Raw genomic sequence first — 10,754 nt, 5'->3', positions numbered from 1 at the left:
TTTGTGTACGTCTTTTTAAATGTAACGTGACCTCCCCCACTTTCTTAAAAAAAATAAAAAATAAATACATAGTGACATACTGAGTGGGGGGTGGGGTTTCTGTAAATACCTGTGACGCCATCACAGTGACTCATGCAGTCTTAAAAGAGCCTGAAACTTGAACTGGAATGTGTTTCTTCTGTTCACCAACCGGAACGGAACGGGGAATGAATGTAAATCGCGTGTTGATTGTCCCGGTTTTTAATGATGCACTTGTACATAAGCCGCACATCGTTGTAATAAAGCTCTTTATTTATTGATCACTTATAATTGTATACTGTTGGACTGATTTGTCCCCGAGGACGTCTGGACTATGAGCGGGGCAAGGTTTAAAATGGAAGTTCATTCCGAGCACAAGTAGTTACTTCCTATTTAGTATTTTATACGTGTCAATTTTAATTTATATCATTCACAATGGCTGGTAATCAATTTCAGTGACAAATCAAACCACTTAACCTCAAAATCCAAATAGTAGTAATAATAGTCTGTGGATATTCAAAACAAAATGTTCTCAATGTTACTGAAATGTTTTGGCAACGTTATAACAACACTGTGAGAACATTTTGTGGAACCCTGGATAGCAGGACATGCTACACTTCTGTGTTGACTGCTGAATCTTCTCTTCTGCGGTTCTGGGGCCTCATTTATAAAAATGTTCTTAGATTTATACTTGAACTTAGTCTTAAGATCATTTCCGACAGTGTGCTTATGTTTGATTCATAAAAGATACTGAGCATAAAAAAACCTTGCTTACGCAGGTTCTAAGAAGCCCATTTGTAACTTACGCACCTGTGATCTATAAATCTCAACGTAAAATTGACGGCACCTGAACGTGCCTTACAATCAGCGATTCCCCCTTATATAATGCTAACACAAATGGAAGGAATAACCATGGACCAAAAGAGAAAAGCAAACTTTTTTGAAGAAGAGATCACGGCGATAGTAAAGGAGATTGAAGACAGGCAACACATATTATTCCGTGTACTAAATATTGGGTTGACAAAATTAATTCCTCACACCTTTAATTGATAGTTCCTATCAAATTATTCATAAAGCTAATGCAAAGTTCACCACAGGCTTGGACGCATATGCGTCCCAAACTGCAATACCCCTACAGCAGGAAAATCACTTATGTCAAGTCTAGACTTTGCGTAGAGATAAGAGATCATTTCCAACTCAAAGTGAGGTTTTATAAATAACTACTTATACGTGGTTTTCTGCGTAAGTCATACTTAAGATCAAAATTGATCTTAAATCCGTTTTATAAATGAGGCCCCTGGTGAAAATCAATGGACAGCTGAAGCATTACACCATTAGAAAAAGACCCATTGCAATGTTCAGGGTACTCAGATCGGATCATGGTTCCTGACTGTACACCCTTTTACATTTCTGTGAGATTGACACAGTATTCATTGTTCTTTCCAGTTGGGTATAACTTTTTTAGAATATGGACAGAGGACAATCAGATTAAAAGGACGACCCTTAATTACATGCGAGAGATCTTGCAAACTATGGGAGGAAGATTAAATATTGACCTTAAAAGAAAAGAATGATTAGTAGTTAAATCCATTGGTAAGGAGACCCTACTGTTCCCCAAGAGGCATTGCACACGTACAAGTTTCATTTGGTTGTGTAATATATCAAACTCAATTATCTTCGCATTGGTTTTTTGGACACAGTTTAAATAATGGTTTTAAAGGGTCTAGTTCAGACTAATACCCAAGGGGACACACTGTAGGACTGCTTCGGGCATAGATTCCTGATCGTCACACCAAAACCAGGTTGTGTTGAAGTATTATTATAAAAACTACACTGTCAATTTTAATAAGGAAATTTTTTCTTGTAAATTCAAAAATGTATGAGCACAAAATGAAAAGTGAGCATCAAAAATTTATAACCAATATACCAATAACCAAAACAATAACCACACCCAACATTTTGTACCTTACGTTACCAACCAGCACCATGTTCCCTGTTCCTGCTCAATGGGTGAAGCTAAGCAAGTGTGGGCTTGGTTAGTACTTGGATGGGAGACCACCTGGGAAAGCAAAGTTGCTGCTGGAAGTGGCATTGATGTGCCAGCAGGGGGCAATCTTCCCTCTGGTTGCATATGCCCCAGTGCAGTGAGGGGGACACTGTGCTGTTGGAGATGCCGTCTATCGGATGAGATGTTAAACCGAGGTCCTGACTCACTGTGGTCATTAAAGACCCCATGACACTAGTCACAAAGAGTAGGGGGTTCCTCAGTGTCCTGGCTAAATTTCCAATCTGGCTGTCTCAAACTTGCCACCTAATCATCCCTGGACTTAATTGGCTAAAAAAAAATGTTCTCTCTACCTTGGCTAATGTGTGGTGGCCAGGTGGGTGCTACACATTGGTAGTGGGTGAGGTGAGTTCCCACTCATCACTGTAAAGCACTTTGAGTGTTCGGAAAAGTGCTATATAAATACAATGATTCATTCATTTCAACCACACCAATAAAGACAAGGCACCATGACATGTTTTTTTATTTTTTTAGTTTTATATATATAAAATTTTTGTCCAATAAAAATGTGCAAAAACTAAAATACAAAAACAGTCCTCTTGATTAGGGACAAGAAAAGAAAAAAAACCCTGGAAGTTTTTAGAAAAGTGCTGAAAAAGGCAGTGTTTATAGACAGCAAGCAGTGAACATCGAAAAAGCCAGGCCATACAAAAACAGAAAGGCAGCACACAAAATGTACACATGCTTATATTAAAGTACAAAATGAATTTCTTAAATCTGTAGGTAAACATATTTAGAGTGAACTAAAGAAACCTGAAAAATTACTCCAAACATAGAAAGTCTCAATTATGGCAGTGCGACATCAATATAGGGGAAAGGGGGGGGGGGGGGGGGGGGGGGCGCATTAGACCTGTTCAACACAAAAACTGAATGATTGCGATTGCTTCAGTTTCAAATCCTTCAGACTGAACCAGGGCTGGGGGAAAGAAAAAATAAAAAAGTGGGGATGTAGACCATATCAATACGTATACTGATACTTCAATGCTCAATACTCAAACACCTTTAACACAGCTAGACCACTGACTCTACAGCTCAGCCGCTTTGTCTGGCAAAATCTGTCCTTTTCACAAACTTTTCTTCCCCTTTGTACTTCTTGTACTTGTGGACAGTCACACTATTTAACAAATTTTGTGCAAAAATTATGGGGAAGAAAGCAAACGTATAAACTTCTTGATCAAAATTGAAGACAAAGCACCATATCTACAACCATAACTCCCCCACCCACAATAAAGGGTGAATTAAGAGAGGCATGTGTGTGTGTATGCGTATGCGTGTGTGTGTGTATGTATGTGTGTGCTTGTGCATGTGTGTGCGTCTTATTTTTGACACGCCTGCAGGCAGACTGCAGCCAGATCACAAATGCACACACTGAACAGCTACAACGTTTTCTCCTTCACTAGCCTGTGAGAGATAGCTCCTTCACTGAGCTCCTTCATTTTCTACAAACCTTCACAGACCAGTCCTCCACTTTCACAGGCTGCTCTTCCTTGGCGAACACTGATCAGGGATGAGGGGGGGGCGGGGGGGTGGACCAACCACTGGGTCAGGAGGCAGCGTGCATTGAAGCTCTGACGCCCAGAGGCGCCAGACTCCAAGTCCCAGAGGGCCGCAGCGTCTGCAGGTTCTCTCAGTACTAAAGCGCTACGCTCAAGGCACTGATTGACTATAGAGTCCACACACCTCGCTTCCCAGGGCCTAAATTGGCTGCTGATCGAGAGGAAACCACAAAAAACCCGCAGACGCTGCGGCCCTCCCGGGGACTTGCGTTTGACACCCCCGTTTCCCACCAACTCAACTTAAAACAGTCGGTCACCCGAACAAGAGGAAAAATAAAACAAAATAAAAGAAAAAGGAAGCAGGCCATAATGGAAGGGACTGGGGCTCAGCAACGCAGAGCTTCCTCCTCTCTTCAATAGTTGAGAATCTGCACGTCGAACAGGTCGCAGACCCCTTCGTTGTCGTCCAGGTTGAAGTTGTAGTCGACGCCCGGGGTGGGCGAGAGGCGCAGCAAGGGGAACACTGAGAGAAGAGGAGGGCGTTACGGATTCCCCCGATCCTTGGCTTACAATACAGTTGGGTCAGTAGCAGCTGTGCAAACTGTTCAAATGAAGTTTCTGTTCCTGGTCTCCCGGGCATAGACCAAGCACACAGAGGACTGTTTCTGAAAGTCCAATTAGCCCAACGGAGCAACAAATTTGGGCAGGTTTTTCAGTTTAACAAATGACTTTTGCACGAGGCATATCGCAATGTGTCTGCCAATTTCAACATCCTACTCGCAAAAAATGTAATAAATATTGGTGTCACCAACCAGCTCTGGAGAAAAGAACGCACACTCACCATCAGAGGACATCAGCTCATCGATTAGATCCGCAACTCCTGGGAACAAACGACAAAACCAAAATGACTCAGTGAAGTAGCAACAGGCTAAGACATGTCAGTCAAATCAGGAAGCCAGGAAGCCCGCCCCCCCCGCCCCCCCCCCCCCCTCTCTTTCACCTGCCATAAATCCATTAAAAAAAAGATCCGTTTGGACGGGCTTAAAAAGAGACAATGCCTGGTTAATGACATTGCTGCAGGGTTATTTTCGCAAGAGTAACAAATTAACTTTTACAGCTACAAATCATTTCCTCTGTCAATAATGAGCATGTATTTATGCCAGTAAAGCGTGAAGGTTTATCTCTACAGAGCGCTAAAAGCGGGTCACGTGGGGGGCTGTGGGGGGGGGGGGGGGCTGAAGGAGGCGCCCCACCCTCTCTCTCCTCCTTCAGCTGGTCGGCCGTGTTGAGCTTCAGCAGGCTCCCCACGTCCAGGGGCAGCAGCGGCTGCAGCCCGGGGCCCCCGCCCTCCTCCGTCTCCGGGGCGACCGGCGGGCAGGCCAGGGGGTCCGACATCATCAGGCAGGAGGCCGGCTGGGGGTTACAGTCTGAGGAGGAAGAGGGAGGAGGAAGGGCTTTTTCCGACAGCTGGATGTACAGATTTTCCATGCGTCAGAGCTCACGAGCATCGGTTCAGGGATTTGAGTAGATCCGAAATTCTGCACTCAAACCCATACATGCCAAGCAACCACTCCGGCTCTCATTGGTTAGGTCAGGGCAGTCCAAACCTGCTCCTGGAGATCTACCGTCCTTGTAGGTCTTCACTCCAGCCCTAGCAAAGTGAGCATATAAGAGGAAAGAGATCTTGCTGACCTGGTAATTAGTAGAATCAGGTGTGCAAAATTAGGGCTGAAAATGAAAACTAACGGGACAGCAGATCTCACTGGAACACGGTTGGGTAGCGCTGATCTAGGTGGACTGTCAATCACATGAATAGGTTTTTGAATAGGAATAGGCTCCGCCTCCCACAACCCACACATTCTGCCTTATGATGAACTCACCCATCTGCAGGTCAGAGACAGAGCTGGGGGTGAGGAGCTGCTGCTGCTGCTGCTGCTGCTGCCCGGACAGCGCCCCCTTGTGGTCCGGCAGGCACAGGTCGCCGGCGGGATACTTCTGCGCGCTGTCCGGGGGGGTGAGGGGCGTGGCCACGGCCGAGATGTCGTCGGGGGGCGGGACGGAGAACACCACCGGCTTGGAGGAGGTGGTCTCGCGGTTGATCAGCATGACCTGAATGGGAGCCGATTGGCTCCTGAGGTTGACCTGGTACTTCTTCTGACCGCTTTGGCCCTGGGAGGGGGAGAACGGGGGGGAGCGGGTGATTTGGAGGTGAACTGTTCCCCCCCCTCGGGAGAAAGGGCGCGGCTGGGCACTACCGAGCAGGTGCCCGAATCAAGGCCAGCGGAGAGAACTCACAGCTCATCCAAACAAACCCTCTCACAGGGCTGATGTTTGTTCCACAGAAACAAGCACAGCTGAGGTTAGCATAGGACTGCGGTCCTCGACCCTGGGCCTGGTGAGCTGCAGTGTTTGCTGGCTTTTGTTTAAAATTTCAAATTTTACCCAATAAACCAGGCGAGGCAACCGTGTAACGGACACTTCAAATTGTCAATTGTGCTAAATTATCAAGTAACACGTAAACAAATAATTCAGTAACAACAAATACCAGCAGATACTGTACCTCTCCAGGCAGCAGCCTACCAGCATTATGCATGTACTGTATAAGGTCTAATGAGAGGACAGGTCTGGCTTAAAAAGAGTTCCCAAAAAACATTCAATCCAAAACCATTACCGTAACCCGCGCCCTCCCACCTACTATCTGTCCCCCCACCAACCCACCCCCTACTCACAGCTGAAACCCAACCCCACCCCACCCCACCCCTGCCCCTCAGGTACCACCACATTTCAACCCCCCCAGCTTCCCCACAAGAACATACCATCTCCGGCACGGGCACCTCCAGCTGAGTTCCAGAGGGGGCGATGACAGCCAGCAGGGTGTCGCCTTAATCGGGTTCCAGGGAGCAGAGCGCACATTAGAGACCCCAGCAGGCCCGCAAACAGACACCACATTAACTCATCTCACATTAGACCATCACAACAGGCAGCTCTGCTGTTGCCACGGTGAAATCACGGCTCGCGGCAGACAGGTGAAGTCAGCCGTCTGGCAGTTCTGATTAAGACAAAGCGCTTCGGCCCAGTCTGCTGCTGCCTTTCTTATTTTTACCAATGGTTTCCAAACAAGCGCAAATCGAGACCAAAGTCTTTCTTTCAGTGTTGAATACTGATACACTTAGCCCACACGGGAGGATATATATACGCAAACAAACAACCAAAATGTTAACATTGTCCTCAGTTAAACCGTTCCGTCTCACCTGCCAGTTTTTTTTAAATGTGGTTTGACCCATCATGCACCTTTCAGCTACACTTCAGACTGCAGTCACAAGGGGCACTACTGTACAGCGTCATTTCGCATAGCACAAAGGGGGCCAATTTTTTCTTTTTTCTTTCTTTTTCTTTTTAACATTTACCAGGTAGGTAAGTGTTAAAAAGTGGTAGAGGCTCGATTCTCTCATATCAACTGATCTGGGGCATCAAGGCAGTTAGGGGAACATGACGCATTGTGTAGCTAATCAGACGCAGATACTGAAAACATTGTATATAGGCCCAAGAGCCTACACCTTATGTAAAACTGTATCTAGAAACTGAACTGTTACAACACTGGCATAACCAGCAGTACATTACACAGCCAATCAATTACTACTGCCACTGAGGAACATGCTTTTCAGCATCGAAACCAACTTACCGTTGAAGGCGTTACAGATATCTTCATGTGTAACATATTTGAATGTATGCAACAATTAAGGATAATAGAACTGTGTCTTGCAGTAATGCACGAGAAAAAAAACGGTGTTAAGACAAATCTGTTAGATCATTATCCAAACAGATAACCATCTATATAAACATTAGCTTCCTTTCCACATTTCTCTTATCATTAACCTTATCAAACGGGGCTTAGTCAGTAAAGACACTCAAAAGTGCAAGTTCCAGGCCGCACAATTTTTGGTGTTAAATAAACTCTAATATTGTTTACGCAAGCCCAAAAAGGGATGATATGTACTCTATCAGAGTTAAAAGAACTCTAACAGGGTAGATTTTACAATAAACACTTTGTGCAGAGCAAAAGGCAGATTGAGAAAGCAAATCAGCAGAGCTTATCCAGGATCATTTTAGCCTTCCAGCTCATAATGGGAAACTGATCTGAGATCAGTGCTATGACAGCGAGCCGCGCCATTGGCCAGCGGCGAGGGGCGGGCAGAGGATATCGGCTGTCCACGGGGTCCTGGGTCATGCTCTCGATGCTCTGCTGCAGCCAGGCCTTCTGGCTGTCCAGCTCCTGCTCCCTCAGCTCCAGCTCAGCCATCTGGGCCTTCAGGAACTCCACCCGCTCCAGGGTCTCTTTGGTCTGGCAGCCCGAGTTCTCGCCCCTGGGGAGGGGGTGGGCAGGGGGGGCAGCCAAAAAAAACAATGGGGTGGGGGGTATGGGACAAGGTAGTTTAGCAATGACATTTTGCATCAAGGAAACACACTTCACTCTGCAGTGACCGATGATTTTTGTGGAATGGAATTAATGCCCAGACCATGTGCTGCCCAACTCCTTAGCACTGTCTGCACAGCACACTGCTTGACTAGGCAGTGAGTAACACCACGCTGGTGAGTTAGCAAGAAAGATGGATGCATTTCACTCATTGTGAAGGTTTTCTGTAGACGATATTCCCAGACTTAGCCTATAAAGAACTTATACTGATTATTTTGACACTTTCCCAGAGGGAAAACATGAACAAGGATTTCCTGGACCCTGAAAACCCTGAAAAGAGCCAACCAAACACCTTTCGGATAATAAAAACGGTGCTGTGGCAGCCGACTTACTTCCACTGGATGATATTCTTGGTTTTCTTCTCGATGAGTCCCACTCCCTCCAGGACATTGGTGATGTCATATATCCGCCGCTTCTGTCGCACTGCGAGGCTGTCAGCGGCCTGTTAACGGAAACACACAAAATGGCCATTCTGGAAACATCTCTGCCTCGCTAAGAAATGCAAAAACCCCATTCCAGGATTTCATGCCAGGTTCTGCTCTTTTGCTCTTTGTTATTTAACTAGACTATTCATTTATGTGAAATTTTAGATACGTTTATTAATGAACTCAGCTTAAAGCTGCTTGTGTGTCCTTGGTAACATTTTACTGTGCCTAGATCAATAAGTGGTACCAACTCGTCTAATTAGTGAGTTCAGCCTGGGTATTTTGTGCAGACAGAAGCTGCTGTTAAATTCAGAGACGGAAACAGCCCTCCAGCAGCAGGAGCCTCCACCCCTGAGCAGCAAGGCTAGAAGGAAAGTTGGAAAATGGCGTAACATTAGCCGGGTGTAAACCAACCTACACCAAAAGAGAGGGTGTAGTGTAGAAAATTTATCAAATAAATTAATAAATGTGATTGGCAGGATTCACAAGGTAGTGGTGTGCGAGTGTGTATGTGTGTGTGAGAGAGAGAGTGTGAATGCACATGCACACGAGTGCTTACTCTACCATGCATGATGCGAGTTTCAGTTAATATGAGCGAAACTATGAGGAAATGCGGAGGTGAAAATGGACACTTTCATTAAGATGGGCCCCAGTGCACGCATGCAGGCATTTCCCCCCGCACTGGAAAACCAAGGCGGGCTGTAGACCAGGAACACGGTAATTACGTGGGGAGAAGTACTGAAGAAGGAGGGGAAAAAGAGAAGAAAGACACTGAATAAATACTGCCCTTCCCTGTCTGAGGTAGAGAAGAGGGAGAGGTTTGCTTATCACAGTATGGGGAAAGAAACCGACCGCCACTCTGTTTAGGGTAACAGTGAATGTAAACTTCCATTTATTAAAATAAATAAATACACTCATGCACTTCTGGGGAAGTCTACAATGCATATAGCGTTCCAATAAATGTGCCTTGGATTCAGTACAAGCCAGTGTGCATCCCAGACCTCAGATGAGGTCAGGATTGAATTAAAAATGAATGGGAAAAATTATGAAAAGGGTAAAAGGGTCGTCAGCCTGGGGGATTCCAGGAGTAAGGGATGTGTGGAAGTTTCAGTGTAATATGCAGCATCAAATAGCATCAAATAGTAGATGGTGAGGTAAAAATAAATATTTTTATTTCTTAAAAAATGTTCAGCATACAGTTACTTTAGTTAGACAGTTACTAAACTCCAGCTTGACAACTTGACGCACAAAGCAGCCCAATGAATGGACGCATTCGGTAAACAAAACGTTGCTTTGTGGGGCTGATGGGATTTGTAGTTCAACATAATAGGTTATTCAGTGAGACTAGGCTGCGTCGGACTTCATCTTCCATCAAACCCGTGGCCAAAATTGCGCAACGTTTTCCAACTGAACTGGCCCTCAGGTAAAACAAATCACTGCACCTGCTCAAGAGGAGCAATCTGCGCGAGTCAAAAGCCGAGGAAATTAGATCGCTAGGTAGTTGTAGGCAACATAAAACCGCACGCCGTTGGTTGCTGCACCACTCATTATTCACAAAATAACGTGAACACAAACTATATCTAAACAGAAACTGCAACTCTAGTTTAATCCAAGTTATGCCGTCAAGTACCTGCACTTAGACGTCAGTTTCTTTGTTCGCTTCTTTCATCTCTGCAGCATTAGCGAATTCAGCTAATGGCTAGCTAACGATAGTTGAGCCAACCAACTAATTTTAACTTAGAAAATGTAAGCGAACCCAGTATTGAGAAAACTGATTAGCGACTGAAAATAATGAAGTGAACTGACCACTTTGAGATCAAGCACGCCGTCCTTAGCTTCTTGAAGTAGCGTCACAAACTTAATGGTGAGGAGACCCAAACTTTTCTCATGGCGACTCGACCCGTTTGGTGTGCCGTTCTGCAGGCTCGAGCTCACAGACTCAGTCATTGTCTCGAGCTCCAGATCTCCAAAGTAGTTTCCTTGTAGTTTAGCTCAGTTGTCCAGACGAGGTTCGAAGGCAGCAAGAAGCCGAAATGTCTCCATTCAATATATAGCTAGCTGAGTATTTACCTCAGGCTGCAGCTTCTCGTCTCGTAGTTCGAGGGTTTTTAAATGAAAGGAAGTGACGTTAGATTACCATTGCCTTGGCAACCACGGCTCACTAGTGGCACACCCCCCAAAAAAACAGACAGTTCACTCCTGCCTTATTTTCGAACTTTTTCTTTGATTGGGGTAATAATGGTCAGTTACTACTTCTGACAAATCATCTCGTGTAG

General features: G+C 45.3%; 1 protein-coding gene across 1 annotated transcript; it reads right to left on the bottom strand.

The window, feature by feature from the left end:
* Positions 1-2,604: 2,604 nt before the first annotated feature.
* On the bottom strand, positions 2,605-10,714 carry e2f5 (E2F transcription factor 5). The gene is made up of 9 exons (XM_035431305.1): positions 10,285-10,714; positions 8,386-8,495; positions 7,782-7,943; positions 7,262-7,305; positions 6,396-6,460; positions 5,460-5,748; positions 4,833-5,006; positions 4,421-4,459; positions 2,605-4,102 (listed from the first exon to the last, which is right to left on the bottom strand). Exons 1-9 carry the CDS (start codon positions 10,423-10,425, stop codon positions 3,993-3,995), a joined length of 1,134 nt encoding a protein of 377 aa, XP_035287196.1. The 5' UTR covers positions 10,426-10,714; the 3' UTR covers positions 2,605-3,992.
* Positions 10,715-10,754: the final 40 nt, after the last annotated feature.

Source organism: Anguilla anguilla, chromosome 8, assembly GCF_013347855.1.
Source record: "Anguilla anguilla isolate fAngAng1 chromosome 8, fAngAng1.pri, whole genome shotgun sequence".
Taxonomy (NCBI): Eukaryota; Metazoa; Chordata; class Actinopteri; order Anguilliformes; family Anguillidae; genus Anguilla; species Anguilla anguilla.
The sequence above is the reverse complement of the archived record's forward strand: the minus strand, read 5'-3'. Positions and strand labels throughout refer to the sequence as shown.

Bases quoted from the DNA above. Each gene is read 5' to 3' on its own strand.
- e2f5 (XM_035431305.1), bottom strand. From the start codon at position 10,425: ATGACTGAGTCTGTGAGCTCGAGCCTGCAGAACGGCACACCAAACGGG. The intron at 8,496-10,284 runs GTCAGTTCACTT...TTCCGTTAACAG, and splicing joins GCGTGCTTGATCTCAAAGTG to GCCGCTGACAGCCTCGCAGT. The intron at 6,461-7,261 runs GTAAGTTGGTTT...AACCCGATTAAG, and splicing joins TATCTGTAACGCCTTCAACG to GCGACACCCTGCTGGCTGTC.